At 43.7% G+C, this 16845-nt stretch overlaps 1 protein-coding gene across 5 annotated transcripts in view; it reads left to right on the top strand.

Annotated features, from left to right (window-relative positions):
- The window catches only part of FARP2 (FERM, ARH/RhoGEF and pleckstrin domain protein 2), a 242518-nt gene that overhangs the window by 106599 nt on the left and 119074 nt on the right, over window positions 1–16845 (top strand). For all 5 annotated transcript variants that reach the window (XM_024214386.2, XM_024214384.3, XM_024214385.3 and 2 more), the window contains exons 5-7: window positions 1000–1078; window positions 14309–14406; window positions 16239–16353. In XM_024214386.2, coding sequence (XP_024070154.2) covers window positions 1000–1078; window positions 14309–14406; window positions 16239–16353 — 292 coding nt within the window. The remainder of the gene's footprint in view (window positions 1–999; window positions 1079–14308; window positions 14407–16238; window positions 16354–16845) is intronic.

Raw genomic sequence — 16845 nt, 5'->3', positions numbered from 1 at the left:
ACGCTCATAACTTCAGATATAAAAAGGATACATGCATACGAATAGGATGAATGCATGTAGTAGAACATAACCTTTGCAAAGATATGTTACGTGGCATATCTAGCATAAAACATATTCCAGTTGTCATATTTACATTCATAAGCATATTTCTATAAAGCGTGTACATCTGGTAGGGATCTCAGTTTCTGTCCCTTGTTTGTGTGTGTAAGCCCTGGGGGAGTGAATACGTCTGGGTGGTGGCAATGGTCCTGGGCCCCTTCTTCGGTTAAGAACCTGTCAAGTTTCCTGCTGGCCTCTGTGCAGGTCATTGAAAACTGAAAATTTGGAGGCAGCATAAAATGAAATTGTAAACAGAAACAAGGAACACTAGACCATTTGGACATGGGGAGTTGGCCATAAATTTAAATTTCCTGAAATTTATGCCATTACATTCTCATCTATAATACTACATTATGTAGTTTTTGGTATTGATAGCCCAGGGTGGTAAAATGACACATGGATTGCATTGCATTATATGAAAATGGTGTTCTGGTGATAAAGCATGAGAGTAACAATTAAGTAATTATGTCATTATTATCTCAGTGGAATTACTGTAATTCCTTGTAAGAGAGTATATAGCTATATCTATTAATAAACGTACAATATACTTTTAAAATTAAGATTGGCTAGTGTTCCAATTGGCTGAAGAACATTAAGCCTTTTCTTTGATAATCAGAATGCTAGTATTTAGTAATGGTACAATAAGCAATTGTAATATTCTGATCCAGTGACGACATCTCTTAATTAGAGGTGACATAGTTCAATGATCTGAAATGCTAAATTCAAAGTTAACACAATATTACTGCTATTGCTAAGATTTTATCATCGTAGGTCATTACAGAACATTCTCTAATTCAAACTGCCTGTTTTGTCTCCTTCATTTAAAATTCTATTGTTATAGGTCCTTTCCTCATTCTATATAGAGATTTGTTTGTAAAACTGTTTAATGTTTTTTCATAGGACCAAAGAATACAGTGCTTCGTCTAGCTGTAAAGTTTTTCCCTCCTGACCCTGGTCAGCTGCAAGAGGAATATACCAGGTAAAATATCTTTCAAAGTAATTAATGTTCGTTAGTGGTTAAAAATATGGAAATGAAGGGCAGACACAAATAAGCTCACCTAAGAGGGTATTTTCTCTGTTATAACAATAAAGGTTAGCTTTTAGGGAAGGTGGGGGAGCATTTCTATTAGAAAGTCACATTTCTAACAGAAATACCGATCTTAATGATTCAGGTGGTAGATGATGCCTGTGGCGGTAAAAACTAGTGAAAGTTTGCATGAATAGATAACGGTGCAGGTCGGCTGGGGCAATTTCTGCCTACCAAACATGTCAATTGAAGGAGGCAGTTGTATAGAGGAAACGGTCACTCTTTATATTGTACATTTATAAATAGTTTCTAGAAGGATTAAGAGATAAATGTTTTAATAAATGGTTAATTGTCAAATAGTAAGAATCCAACAGGTTAGTAGATTACATCTATAACAGCTTCTGCTGATATGCTTATCATATTTAGCATGTTACTTATGTCAGATTTTAAAAAGTTGGTAAATAATTGATATCTTAAGCATGTTACTATCTGTAAATGTACCCTGGTCCTGTCCCTTCATCACCAACAGGTAATGTGATTGGAGAGATCTGCCTGTAACAGATCTTTCCCAGGTTGGTTGTAAACTTGTCCATCTGCCTCTCACCAGACCTTTCTTCTGCATCATAGCAGCTGTCTTCCTCCGTCCCGCAACTGGCTTCATCTCTCCTTCCTGATTACCCCCACCTCTCTACAGTTCTCACCACCTCTACCTTCTCCTCTTCCTCTCTTCACTTTGATCTTCTCTTCTCTTCTCTCCTCCTGCCAGCACAAATCTAGGTCCCCCATCTGTTTTCTCCTCATAACCGTAGGCCTGGTCTACACTACGGGGTTAGGTCGAATTTAGCTGCGTTAGGTCGATTTAAAAACGACTGCATCCACACAACCAACCCCGTTCCCTCGACCTAAAGGGCTCTTAAAATCTACTTCTGTACTCCTCCCTGACGAGGGGAGTAGCGCTAAAATCAACTTTGCTATGTCGAATTTGGGGTAGTGCAGACGCAAATCAACGGTATTGGCCTCTGGGAACTATCCCAGAGTGCTCCATTGTGACCACTCTGGACAGCACTTTGAACTCCGATGCATTAGCCAGGTACACAGGAAAAGCCCCGGGAACTTTTGAATTTCATTTCCTGTTTGGTCAGCGTGGCGAGCTCAGCAGCACAGGTGACCATGCAGTCCCCTCCAGAATCGTAGAGCGTAGAATGTTTCTACGCTCCCCATATCCTCTCCATCCCTGAGGTTATCGCAGATTAGAAGGCAAAAAAAATGCACTCATGATGACATGTTTTCCGAGCTCGTGCAGTCCTCCCGCAGTGATAGGGCACAGCTTAATGCATGGAGGCATTCAGTAGCAGAAGCCAGGAAAGAATTAAGTGAGCGCAAAGAGCGGAGGCAGGACGCGATGCTGAGGCTAATGAGGGAGCAAACGGACATGATGAAGCGTCTGTTGGAGCTGCAGGAAAGCCAACAAGAGCACAGACCCCTGCTGTATCTACTGTATAACCGCCTACCCTCCTCCCCATATTCCGTAGCCGCCTCACCCAGATGCCCAAGAATGTGGGGGGGGGAGGGGGGAAGGAGAGGCTCCAGGCACCCAGCCACTCCACTCCAGAGGATGGCCCAAGCAACAGAAGATTGTCATTCAAACACTTTGATTTTTAGTGTGGCTACAATAAGCAATGTGTCCTTGTCCTTCCCTCCTCCCTCACCCCACCCGGGTTACCTTGTCCGTTATCTTTTTTTTTTTTAATTAATAAAGAAAGAATGCATGGTTTCAAAACAATAGTTACTTTATTTCGAAGCGGGGAGGGTGGTTGGCTTACAGGGAATTAAAATCAATAAAGGGGGTGGGTTTCCATCAAGGAGAAAAACACACACAACTGTCACACCAAAGCCTGGCCAGTCATGAAACTGGTTTTCAAAGCCTCTCTGATGCGCAGTGCGCCTTGCTGTGCTCTTCTAATGATTGCATTGGCTACTTGGATCACAGCAGCCCCCACAGTAGACTTGCCCACAACAGCAGTGGTGACGGTGAGCTGAGCAGGCTCCATGCTTGCCGTGGTATGGCGTCTGCACGGGTAACCCAGGAAAAAAAGCGTGAAACGATTATCTGCCGTTGCTTTCACGGAGGGAGGGGCAACTGATGACATGTACCCAAAACCACCCGCGACAATGTTTTTGCCCTATCAGGCATTGAGAGCTTAACCCAGAATTCCAATGGGCGGCAGAGACTGCGGGAACTGTGGGATAGCTACCCACAGTGCACCGCTCCATAAGTTGATGCTAGCCATGGTAGTGAGGATGCACTCCGCCGACTTAATGCTCTTAGTGTCGACATACACAATTGACTGTATAAAATCGATTTCTAAAAGTCGACTTCTATAAAATGGACCTAATTTTGTAGTGTAGACATACCCTCAGGTGACTCAGGCTTGAAACCTGGGTTTCATATCAGACTTGAACCTCTCTCTAAGGTCTTGTATCCAGGCTAAATATTGCTGATTTTTTTTTTTTCTGCATAACATCTCTAAGGCACAGCCTTTTCTATTCATCCTCACAGCTAAAAGTCTCATCCAGGATCTCATCATGTCCTGTTTTGGTTACTGTAACATCCTTTCCTGTAGCCTTGATAAATGTGATCTTGCCCTGCTCGTATCTATTCAGAATGTTGCTTCAAAGAGCATTTTCCTAGCCCAACGCTTTGACCGTGTCACCCATTTCTTTGCATCCCTTCACTTGCTCTCCCTTCTCTAGTGCACTGAAAATAAGCTACTTGTTCTCCCTTTCCAGATTTATCCCTACCATGTCTGTCACTATCAAAATGTCAATTCCCACCTGCAGTCAGCCCATGATGCCAGTCTTTGCAATATTGGAATCTTTTGAATAGCAGGGTCTGTCAGGGTCGTGCATGTGCTCTGTAATACCTTGGAGTCCTGTGCAAGGTCGTAAAGGATGGAGTGGCCGGGACTCTCCCTCAGTTCACTCTTACCTGTGGCAGCAAGATGAAACCAACTACTTTATTGCAGCTTCAAATTCATTCCTTTTCACTAATTGGGTGAAGAAATTTCATTTTCATTTTTCTTCTTCCTTCCTCAAGTCTGGTATCTCTCTTCCCGCACAGTGGGATGAGGCACTTTGTGCCAACCTTCATGCCTTATGGCGGACTCCAAACCATTAGGGTTCAAACCCTGCCAGTCTTGTGACTCCCTCATTCCCCTCACTGATGGACAGAGTCATTGCATCTTCTGCCTGGGGGAGAGCCACATCTTGGACACGTGCTCAGTGTGCTGGTAATTTTCCTTGAGGGCTTGCAAGCGCAGGCTTCCTCCGGGTCCCAGAGCTGCTCAATCTCCCACTCCGCCCCAGGCCCCGCCCTCACCCGACCCCCTCCCCCAAACTCCCACCCCTGTCTCACCTCTTCCTGCTCTGCACCAGGCCCTGCCTCCACCCCACCCCTTCTCCCAAGCCCCGCTCCTCCTTCGCCCCGCCTCTTCCCGCCCAGTTCCACCCTCCCCCGAGCATTCCCTGTTCCTGCTCCATCCCCTCCCCCACAGCGCCTCCTGCATGCTGTGAAACAGCTGATCGCGGCAGGTGGGAGGCGCTGGGAGGGAGGGGGAGGAGTTGATTGGTGGGGCTGCAGTTGGACGGGAGGCGCTGGAGCGGAGTGGGGGAGCTGGCTGCCGGTGGGTGCTAAGCACCCATTAATATTTTAGTTGACGCCTATGCCTGCAAATCCAGGCATGTTAGGCTCATATGACATCTGCTTGAGCAATCCATGCAGGTCACTTCAGACCCAGAGCAAATTACACCAAAATGAAGCCAAAAGAGTCTGTGACAGCCAGCAATCCCTCAAGCAGACGACATACCCTGCGATAGGACATTAAAGAAGAAATGTGTGAAGAGGATGGTGTTGAAGCCAGTACCAACAATGTCCGTCTCCCTTGGTGATAGAGCCAGCCACCCCATACCCTTCTTACAGAAGACTGACACCCAGAGGCAAAGTGGGATGGAGCAAAAACATAACTCCAAACACCATTCAGGATCATTCTGCAAGGAGGACATAAAACATCACTTTCTTCAAAAACACAGGCTTCAAATCCTCCACCAAGATGGGAGTGCACATGGAAAGGAGACTTGGTACTAGCACAAATGGTCAAGCTGATCAAGAGCCTGAGATATGCATTCATATAAGTACTGATGTCGCTTCCAGACATACTGTGCATCGAAGCGGTGACCGTCACTGGAACCAGTACAGAGGTCTCCTCAGTGCTGTTTCATCAGCACTGAGTAAAGTTGCTTCTCCCCTATCCTCAGAGCGTGTCCCCAAGGATGATACTGGATGGTACAGTTCTGCCTCAGGTGAGGCATGAGGTGTGACAGACCCAGACGAGAGGGGTACAGGAGTCTGGTAGAGGGCAAATATACTGGTCACTGGATGAGTAGTTTTCTGTTCCCTGAGTGACCAGAGCAGGGGCTGTACTAGAGTAATCAGGAACCTGCTAGAACCAGTTAAGGCAGGCAGGCTAATTAGGACACATGGAGCCAATTAAGAAGAAGCTGCTAGAATCAATTAAGGCAGGCTAATTAGGGCACCTGGGTTTTAAAAGGAGCTCACTTCAGTTTGTGGTGTGAGTGTGAGGAGCTGGGAGCAAGAGGCGCAAGGAGCTGAGAGGGAGAGGGTGTGCTGCTGGAGGACTAAGGAGCACAAGCATTATCAGACACCAGGAGGAAGGTCCTGTGGTGAGAATAAGGAAGGTGTTTGGAGGAGGCCATGGAGAAGTAGCCCAGGGAGTTGTAGCTGTCATGCAGCTGTTACAGGAGGCACTATAGACAGCTGCAGTCCACAGGGCCCTGGGCTGGAACCCGGAGTAGAGGGCGGGCCCGGGTTCCCCCCAAACCTCCCAATTGACCTGGACTGTGGGTTCTTCCAGAGGGGAAGGTCTCTGGGCTGTTCCCCAACCCACATGGTGAATCTCTGAGGCAAGAAAATCCGCCAATAAGCGCAGGACCCACCAAGATAGAGAAGGAACTTTGTTACAGAGGATATTGGCTAGTTAAGTACCATAGGTAGGGATTGCTCTAGACAAGACCAGGAAGTCCTGGTACAGATCAGGAGATCCTGATACATCCACAGAAAAACTTGTTTGTTGACATGGAAGAGGTTATGAGTATAGGCAGCAGAACACGGCCTGGACACTATGCAAGCATCAGTGCCACAGAATATTTGCCTCATATGAAACACTGCACCTTTTTGTTCAGCTCCATTACAGTACACCTTGTAATGATCTGTACATGCCATCCACCTGTATGGTCATGCTGTCTTCTCCTACTCAATGGTATCTAAGTTCCTCAAAGGTCTATTGAAGACCTGCCTACTGTGATTAGATGTTCAGCTTTGCAGGGAGGGGATAAGGGGGTTCCCTAGCTTGTGGTATTGTCATGTTAGATCGTGATTTCTACAGAGGACAGCTCGCTTACTTACCAGATCAGCGGTTGTTGGTCACCAGTATGATTAGACGTTTGGCTGTGAGTGAGTGTGTGTGTGTTCTCCCTGTGTGCTGCCCCAGCTCTGCGCAAACAGCCAGCACAGAAAACCTTGAGCAAACTGTCCAATAACCACAAAATCAGTTAAGATACAAAGACACCAGGCCAGGTTTACTGTCAACAAAGCATGGTAATGGCACCTGGCAAACTCTACAAAAATACTGAAACATGTATGCCCGTAACGATAAACGCAGCTCAGAGAATGGCAGGACTTTCCATTTCCCCCTCGGCTGGACCAAAACACACGCTCAAAAACACCTCTTCATACCCTCTGTGATGGGGCACGGCCAGATGGCTATAAGAAAGTAGTGGGAGACAGATATATTAGCCCCAGGCTAAACAAATCCCTGTTACCAGGGTAAGCAAATGGCAGTTGCTCCAGGTCAATTAAGACACCTGGGGCCAATTAAGATCCTTCCAGAAAGTAGTGAAGACAGCTAAGTTAATTGGGACACCTGAAGCCAATCAGGGCTGGCTGAAACTAGTTAAAAGCCTCCCAGTTAGTCTGGTGGGCGTGCGTGTCAGGAGCTGTAGGAGGAAGCCGTGCTGCTGGAAAAACTGAGCAGTACAAACCCTATCAGGCACAAGGAAGGAGGCCCTGAGGTAAGGACGAAGTAGATATTGAGGAAGTGGGGGCTGCTCTGGGGAAGTGGCCCAGGGAATTGTACTTGTCCTGTTTCCAAAAAGCCAGCTACCAATAGCTTCTACTATTAGGGCCCAGAGTAGAGGGCGGGCCCGGGCTCCCCCCTTCCCCGATTAATTCACTGAGACTGGGAGACAGCAGAGACTGTGCGAGGGAGGGTTGCTTTTCCTCAACTCCCTTGCTGGCTTATGATGAAAATGGCTCAGTAGGCTGTGACCCTTGCCTCGAGAGAGAGAAGGGCTATGTTGGGGGGGGGGTGTCACAGTGAGCCTCTGAGGCTAGCATAATCTGCCAGGAAGCGCAGTACCCACAGAGACAAGGTCAGAGCTTTGTCACACCTAATATAAACAAGTTACATACTGCACCTCTAACATAGTTACTGCCCCCTGACGTGCCTAGTTATCACCCATCTCCTTATACATGTTGGTTCAATCAAAACATCTCTATTACACTGTCATCCTGACCTTATATTTTAAAAGGGGTCAGTGTGTTCCTGTTATCCTTGGGAAATGTTTTTGTACCATCCTTAATATAGGGATGTTCTGGTACCACTCTTCTGAAATGTGTTTGTGTAAGTACTCTGTGCCTAGCACTTTTTAAGTATGTGTGTTTCTGCAATATTTGGCCTGTTCTTGCCAAATTCTGTAAACTTGCAAACAGGCAGAGCCTGACGTTTGCCCACAGCCTAACTTTTGCTAACTTCGCTTTATATTAGCAAATCTTGCCCACTACTTTAGCTCAAGCCTCATACCAGGGCTTATATCTCAGGCTCTCTTCCTGCTACACCTACCAGTCAGACTCTTGAGGTGCTGTCGATAGGTCGCCCAGGTTACGCATCCATAAAGGAGTGTATGAATAACAATTGTCTTATAGACCTGGATCTTGGTGTTCTGCCTTAGTGTGTCAGAGTAATTTCCTAAAGGAAGCACTTGCGCACTAGATCCTGTGCTGGATCTCACTGTCGATTTTTGTGTTTTGAGAAAGTTGGCTACCAAGGCAGCAGAAGTCAGAGAACTTGCTGCTGCCTGGGACCTCAGTGTTGTCCTGTTGATACTCAAGGTGCTTCCCTGCGAGCCCCTTTCAGAGTGCTTCTTACTTCATCTCACTGAAGATTGTCTTTCTAGTTGCTGTCACTTCAGCCAGGAGAGAGAGTGAGCTCCAAGCACTTATAGGTGACCCTTCCTACACAGCATTTCATAAGCACAAGACAGTGCTGAAACTTCATCCCCAAGGTGTTCTGAGTTCTATTTGAATCAATTACTCCTGGGGGAATTCTGCACCAAAATATTAAAAATTCTGCGCACAATATTTTAAAATTCTGCATGTTTTATTTGTCAAAATAAGGCAATATAATCACTCTGATTTCCATTATTTCGGTAATTTATTTAAACTACAGTACAATAGATGGAGAATAGGAGTGGGGAGCATTGGAGGAAATCCCCAAATCCCCTTGCCTAATCGTAATGTAGCTAGGTTTGGCCCTTTATTTTTGGTTATTAGTCAACGAATATATGCAGCCACATACTCAGTGTTACATCATAGACAACTGAAGAGCAAATGAGGGCTGGGGAATCAAACTCACAATTTACATTTGCTACTGATCATCTCCAGAAAGGTCAGTAGGAAACAGTTCATGGAGCACATTTTGATAGGAAATTTTTTTCAGTCCAAAAATTTAGACCAGTTCTAATCACGAAAGCCCCATAAGCATTTATAAGGCCATACTGTCCTTTACACCCCTCTGGCAATGTGAAGGAGCCTTAAAACTTTTACACCTGTTTTATACTCCTGGGAGAATTCAAAAAGACAATGGGAACAATTCACTTAGCAGGCAGGCTGCTACATTCTGCTCTGCCTGAAGGGACAGAGCCTGTCCCATGCCTACCTCCTCAGAAACACTCTGAAGCCCTGCCCCTCCGCACCGAGCGCCGAGAGTCAGTCTCTCTCTCTCTCTCTCTCTCTCTCTCTCTCTCACATGACTGCCCCGCCCCCCTCCCCCGGCTTTGATTTACGTCTCTACCGAGCCAAGCTGCCTGTGTTGCCGAGAGGGGCGCATGACGGCTCTTGCAGCTTCCCTTTGCTTTCCTGTCAGAAGTCATTTTTCTGTAGGGAAGCAAAGGAATCTGGGGGGGATATGAATTCTGCACACGCACAGTGATGCAGAATTCTCCCAGGAGTAAAAATTAATTAACTTGCCTGTGGACGTCTTCATGAAGTTCCATGCTACATCAGGAGAGAAGTTGTATACACTGGATATTTCCAGAGGCATACATTACTTCATAAACAGAACCAAGCTGTTCAGACGGTCTTCTGGGTTATTTCTGGCTATAGTTGGGCAGTCCATAAGGTCAGTCCATCACATAGAATATCTAAGTGGATGACACAATGTATCTTACTGTATCTTACAATTGGCCGGTGCACCTCTCTCACTGAACATGAAGGCTTACTCCATCAGAGCTCAAGTGACATCCTCCCCGTTTTAGAAATTTACCAATTTCTGAACTTGGTAAGGCAGCGATTATGGAGTAATCTCTCTTCCCCCCCCCGCCCCCGACTCTTGTCAAGCATTCTACACTGTACCTAGCTGACAGGGTAGATGCCAACTTCATGAGAGCAGTACTACAATCTCTGTTTGACAGAGGCAGCTGATACTTCTCATCCGACCATCCCGAAGGTGTACTGCTGGCCAGTCACCTACATTGGGATCCACACTGACACAAACTCAAAGAGTAAAGAACTGTTACTTGTCCTACAGGAACTGCTTCTTTGAGATGTCAGTGTGAATTATGCAACCCACCCTCTATCCCAGGGGTGGGCAAACTTTCTGGCCTGAGGGCCACATCTGGGTATGGAAATTATATGGCGGGCCATGAATGCTCACGAAATTGGGGGTCGGGGTAAGGGAAGGGGTGAGGGCTCTGGCTGGGGATGGGGTCTCGGGTGAGGCAAGAAATGAAGAGTTCAGGGTGCGGGAGAAGGCTCCAGGCTGGGGCAGGGGGTTGGGATGTGGGAGGCAGTAAGGGCTTTAGCTGGGGGTGTAGACTCTGGGTGGGGCTGGGGATTGAGGGGTTTTGGGTGTCGGCGGGTGCTCCAGGCTGGGACCCAGGGGTTCAGAGGGCGGGAGGCGAATCAAGGCTGGGAGCAGTTCAGTCATGGGACGAGGTCAGGGGTGCAGGCTCCGGGTGGTGCTTACCTCAAGCAGCTCCCAGAAGCAGCGGCATGTCCCCCCTCCGGTTCCTACGTGGAGGCGCCGGCCAGACAGCTCTGGCCACGGCTCCTGGACAATGGAAGCTGCAGAGCCGGCGCTTGGGGCGGGGGCAGTGTGCAGAGCCCCCTGGCTGCCCCTACGTGTAGGAGCCGAAGTGGGGACATGCAGCTGGTTCCAGGAGCAATGCAGAGCCACAGCACGTGTGGAGCAGGGCAAGCCCCCCACCCCACTCCCTGGCAGGAACTCGAGGGTCGGATTAAAAGGTCTGACCGGCTGGATGTGGCCTGTGGGCCGTAGTTTGCCCACCCCTGCTTTATCCCTGCTTTTGGTGACCTCAGCTAACATGCACTTTGAATTGCACAGGAACTGAGGAAGTGTGATGGCCATTCCACCCTTTATGCCTTCGTATAGAACAATGTTTCCCAAACTGTGTTCCACGGAACACTGGTGTTCCGCACGATGTGAATAGGTGTTCCACGAAAGAATCATAATTAAAAAATGAAAGTTATTTGTCTTTCGGTTTTACGTGTGTTGGAAATAAAGATGTTCCTGATGCGCAGTGCGTCGTGTGCAACAAAATACTACCAAACAGTTCGTTGGCTCCTGCTAAACTTCATAGGCATTTGGAAACCAAGCATGCTGAATACAAAGACAAAGATATAAGTTTTTTCAAGAGGAAGCGTGAATCACTTGGAAATGGTAAACTTTCGTGATTAAAATTGCTAAAACAGACAACAAAAGTGCAACAGAGGCATCTTATTGAGTAAGTTACTGTATCGCGCTTGCCGGAGAAGCTCTCACTATTGGAGGAACGCTTATCAAGCCTTGCGCAAAAGATATTGTAACGTGCATGTTGAGCGAGCAATCTGGTAAAAAAATTGATACTGTACAGTTGTCAAATAATACTGTTGCACGCCGTATTAAAGATCTTGCCGATGACATAGAAAAAGAGCTAGTTTGCCGACTGAAAATTTACCATGAGTATTCATTGCAGCTAGATGAGTCCACTGACATTTCAGGACTTGCTGTGCTACTAGTATTTGTCCGATATAGATTTAATAATATTATTGAAGAGGACCTGCTCTTATGTGAATCTCTGCAAAGCAACACAACTAGAGAAGAAATATTCAACTGCATCAACAATTTTATCAGAAAGCATGAAATTAGTTGGGGAAAATGTATTGATGTATGTACTGATGGTGCTCGGGCAATGATCGGGAAGATAAAGGGAGCTGTAACGCAAATCATAAATGTGGCACCAGAAAGCACTAAGAGCCATTGTGTTCTACACAGACAAGCACTTGCAGTTAAAAAAAATACCAGCATATCTGAAAATTGTGCTCGATGAAGCAGTACAAATTATCAATTTTGTCAAATCTCGACCACTTCAATCCAGGTTATTTAAAATTTTGTGTGAGGAAATGGGTAGTCAGCACAAACAGCTTCTTTTACATACGGAAGTGAGGTGGCTATCCAGAGGAAATGTGCTTGTGAGGCTTTTTGAGCTTTGTAGTGAACTACTGGTATTCTTCACTTCAGATAATTCAGGATGAAAATTTAATGACTGTCTGTCTGACAAATTCCTCATGGCTAATGAGACTTGCGTATCTTGCAGATATTTTTGCAAAATTAAATGAAATTAATCTGTCGCTGCAAGGAAAGAATGTGACCATTTTTACTACAATGGATAAAATTTCGTCGTTAAAAAAGAAACTGGAATTCTGGGCATCTTCTGTAGAACAGAATAACTTAGACTGCTTCCCTACAGTACATGAATTTCTGACTGAAATAAATTCTACAGTCCATGAAGAATTTTCCAGCACCATTTTACAGCACTTACATGACTTGCAGGCCTCTTTATTAGAATATTTTCCTACAACTACTGATGATAATGCTTGGGTTCAAAATCCGTTTGTAATTACAGCCAAACCAGTCAGCTTTACTGCGCATGATTATGAAAGCCTAATTGACTTAATTTCTGACTCTGATTTGAAACAAAAGTTTAAGGATCTTCCGCTGAATAATTTTTGGAGCAGCCTAATAGACGAGTACCCTAATGTGGCTAAACGTGCAGTTCGAGTGCACCTTCCTTTTGCTACATCTTATTTGTGTGAGACGGGATTTTCATATTATACTGCAACAAAAACCAAATATAGGAATAGACTTGATGCTGCACCTGACATGAGGATTCAATTTTCCAGCATTATTCCTAATATTAAGCGAATTTGTGATAGAAAAACGCAGAAACACCAATCCCATTAAATCCAAATTTGTATTTCTGTTTATAAAAATAGATTTTCCTAGTAAAAATCTAATTTGTTTGGTGTTTGTGTATATATAAAAACATTTTTTTTAAGTAGAACACTGTTTTTAATTTTGACTCTTGCACTTGATTTTTGTACTACTTTATTCGCGCTTTCCAGTTAGAAATTGTTAGTTCAAGTTATTTTAAATTTGTATTTTTGCCTTGTTTTATAAAATAAAATATATTTGAGCATAAATAACATAATTTTTTATTTGAAAACCAAACGACTACAAAATAATATAAGCTTTCCGTGGCCAAAAAAGTTTGGGAAACGCTGGTATAGAAGCATGAGGAGCCACAGGGCACATGCTCAATCCTGACAGAACTGCTATTCAAAAGATGGTGATCTCTTGCACAGGAGATACATGTGCACCTACAATGGGCTCTACACTGACTACATCAAAGAACCTTAATTATTCTAATATAAATAATTGGTGTTTTCCCCAACTGTAAATTAAGAGTAATGTGTATCTTGCAGGTTTTGTGATTGATCAACAAGGAAACTGATAGTATGCTCATTTTAGAATTTTTTTGAAGTGGAAAGTCAGTTAGTCTGTTTCCATTCCAAGTAAAGCTTCTATACAAAGTCCCAAACCATCTGTCTGAAGGATGGGCTAAGCAGTTAAATTAAAGACTCCGATGTTACTCCCATAGAATGAATAGCAAGTCAGTCTGTGGGTTTGATGGCTGAGGTTACAAAGGTTTATTATCGATTCTTAAAACAGAGATTGGGGGTAAAAATGCACTTATCTCCGGGTACTCACTGTTGGGCCAAGATGATTTGCCTACCACATAAGGGCAGGGATGGGGGAAGAAAGAACAGACAGACAAGTTATTAAAACACAAATATTACACCAGCAGACTCACCCATTGCATTCAGTCCCATTTCTCCACAACTACTGGTAAATCGGCTTGCCCAAAGTTTTTTACTCACTGAACAGTCCATAGTTTCTTTAAATAGGCAAGCTCCAGCCAAAGTCTTAAGTCCAATATCCTCTTTCCCCAGTGCTGTATCTTCTCAGGCTGAGTTAGAAGTTTTATAGGACCCCAGACTCCTCCTACTCTCCGCATACTTTGCTAATAAGATATTAGTAGCCATGCACCTCCCCCACTGTGTAGGTAGGTGAAACCCTTTGAACCTTGACCGAGATCTAATCCTGAGGTCGAAACAAACTTTCTAAAACCTGCTTTCTGATAAGCCAAGCTTTTCAAAGAGCTTGGCTTTTCCTTTCTTTGGTTCCCGTGTGACAGTTGACTCCATCACACTGTTAAATTGCTTTATGTGGCCAGATTGGTTAGGGATTTGACGTAGCTATGTTATGTACTTCTTTTTTAATTTTATGTGATTGTCACTGAGAAATGAAGAGTTCTGTTTTATGTACTTTTTGAAGAATATTTGTAGAAGCTGCTTATTGTATAAGTAGTGTTGAGTTGTTTTCTTTAGCTCATCAAAAGATTATACTCTTCACTCTTCCTTTTTAGGTATCTGTTTGCATTACAAATCAAAAGAGACTTGGCAGAGGAACGACTAACCTGCAGTGACAACACAGCAGCTCTGATCATCTCTCATCTTCTGCAGTGTTAGTATGTTGGCTATCCTAGCATAAACTGATGTTGCCACTGTTAAACTGAACTAGATCATGTATCAGTGCACACAAAGCATTATCTGCATGTCAATAATTTAAAAAAACCCAAAAAACCCAAACAAACAGACAAACAAAAAACCCGTAAAACAAGTATTTTCTATTTCACAAGTCTAATATTGATAAATTTAATTGGTTAATCTTTAACCTTTTGCATACTGGATGATCACCATGTATTTAACACAATGAGGATTGGCCAATTTTCATGGGGTTGGGAAGGAGGCCACTTTTTGGAGTGTTGTGCTTAAAAGCAATATAGTTTTGGCTGCTGGAAGGTGGGGCTGAGTCAAGACTCTTATCTGTTGTAACTCTCACCTGGCTCTCCTCCCACTGCCAGTAATCTTGCTCATTTTCTGGCCTGCCCTTCTTATCTGCCTTAATTCCTCCCAATGCCAGTTTCCAAATCAACTTCAGGCTACAAGGCAGCATACATATGGAGGGCAGGCAGGAAGTGGAGGGAATTAGAGCAGGAGTCTGGCAACACAAGAAAACAGGTCTGATAGTGAGAATATCGTCCTTCTGGGGAAGGACTTGTTGCTAGGAAGAGTTAGAGAGAAGGGAGAATTGGAAAGGCAGGTGGTGGGCTCCTGTTTGGGAGTGAGGGTGGAGGCTGAATGGACTTGGTTTCTGTTTAGGACCCTCAAGATGCTTGCCCTGAGGGCCCTAAGGCCAAATTTTCAAAGGCATTTAGGTGCCCAAATAGCATTGAAAATCTGGCCCTAAGGATTAAAAGAGACAAGCAAAGACATTTATTTACAAATCTTAAATATAAGACAAAGGGGGGTTACATTCTTCTTTTCTCCCTGCCCACACAAACCAAAAATGTTTAAGAAACACCCCTTCAGACACAATAATAAAATATGACTCCACTTATTGGAAGGCCAAACCTATCTTACATAATGTCCAATGATTTGTGCTATGAAAACTTGCCAAGGATTTTCTAGCACGATCTTGTTTTTTTGAGAGAACTTCAAATCAACATGGAACAGCTGAGTAAGTATCAACATCTGTGGCCACGTTTCAGGAGTGAATCTTAGGATGCTAGAAAAGCAAAGGTGACAAAGGAATATAAATATTTTGGGCTTAATATATTTACAAGATGATCCTGTTTAAAACTTCTTGGTTTTATAGGTCAGCCTAATTTTAAACAAGATACTTTCATGGTATTTTTCATAACTATTTTTTAAAAAATTCTGATGTTTTTATAGCAATCCTTTTTGAAGCTTAAATTGAAATATGTTTATCATGATTCTACAAAACTTCTCTGAGCTTGTCTACACAGAAATTGCATTGGTTTAACTTAAATCAGTTTAAAACCAATTTTAATTAAAAGGTGCAAAGCCCTATGTAGATATTCATCAATTTAAACCTGGTTTAAATCTGTTTAGTTTGCATCTGTAAATTACAGGTGCAAGCTAAACACCAAGTTGCATTTAAACTGCTCTGCAGCTTTGTGTGTAGACCACACTTAAGTCCCAACCATGGCTTCCTAATTCACAGTATTGGAAGGAATTAGTCTGATGAGACTTTTTAGAAATAAAGGTAACTCATTGATTGATAGTTTGTTCCTGTCTCTTATGGAAAAAACCCCATGTGAAAACTTGTAGTTGTGGGAATGCCAATAAATGTCATCGTAAAAACAAATAAGTTAAAGTACTATGTAAACGGTATTTTATAGAAAAGTTAGAATTGAGGATTATTAACTTTATTTTCTTTACTAAAGTATTGTTTCTTTAAATTCTGACATGTTCTATTACTTTTTATCATAGCGGAGATTGGGGATTTTGATGAATCTGGGGATCGTGATCACCTGAAAACAAACCAATACTTGCCAAAGCAGGAAAGAGTACAAGGAAAGATACTGGAGTTTCACAGGAAGCACTTGTAAGTGCAGATTATTGGTGGGCTTTTTGGAAATGTTATAGTATTACAGTATATTGGTGAAACAGTGCAGGGAAATTAGAAAGATAATTGTTTGATCGAGTTCAAATATCATGATGATGGGGGCAGTAAAAGAATCTAGATGCAGGAGCACTGAGTTAGGCCTCATCTACAGCTAAAAAAACCACAGTTTTTAACCCCCCAAAATACTTATTTATGTGTTTAAAAAGTTCTAGCACAGTTTGATCTAATTGTAGTGTAAATAATGCCAAACTGACATGGAACACCTTTCCCCAGGAGACTGAAGTACAGGCCATTTACAATTTTACACATGCTTGCTTCTTTATATAGATGGCATAAGTTAAATGCTGTTGGTAGGTGAAAGCAAAACCACAATAATGGCATCAATGTATACGCTAAACCTTGCCAAATACAGTAGACTACAGCAACCTCATTAGCAGGGCTGGCTCTGGCTTTTTCGCTGCCCCAGGCAAA

Source organism: Terrapene carolina, unplaced genomic scaffold (genome assembly GCF_002925995.2).
Source record: "Terrapene carolina triunguis isolate 2854851 unplaced genomic scaffold, T_m_triunguis-2.0 Scaffold837, whole genome shotgun sequence".
Classification (NCBI taxonomy): Eukaryota; Metazoa; Chordata; order Testudines; family Emydidae; genus Terrapene; species Terrapene triunguis.
The sequence above is the reverse complement of the archived record's forward strand: the minus strand, read 5'-3'. Positions and strand labels throughout refer to the sequence as shown.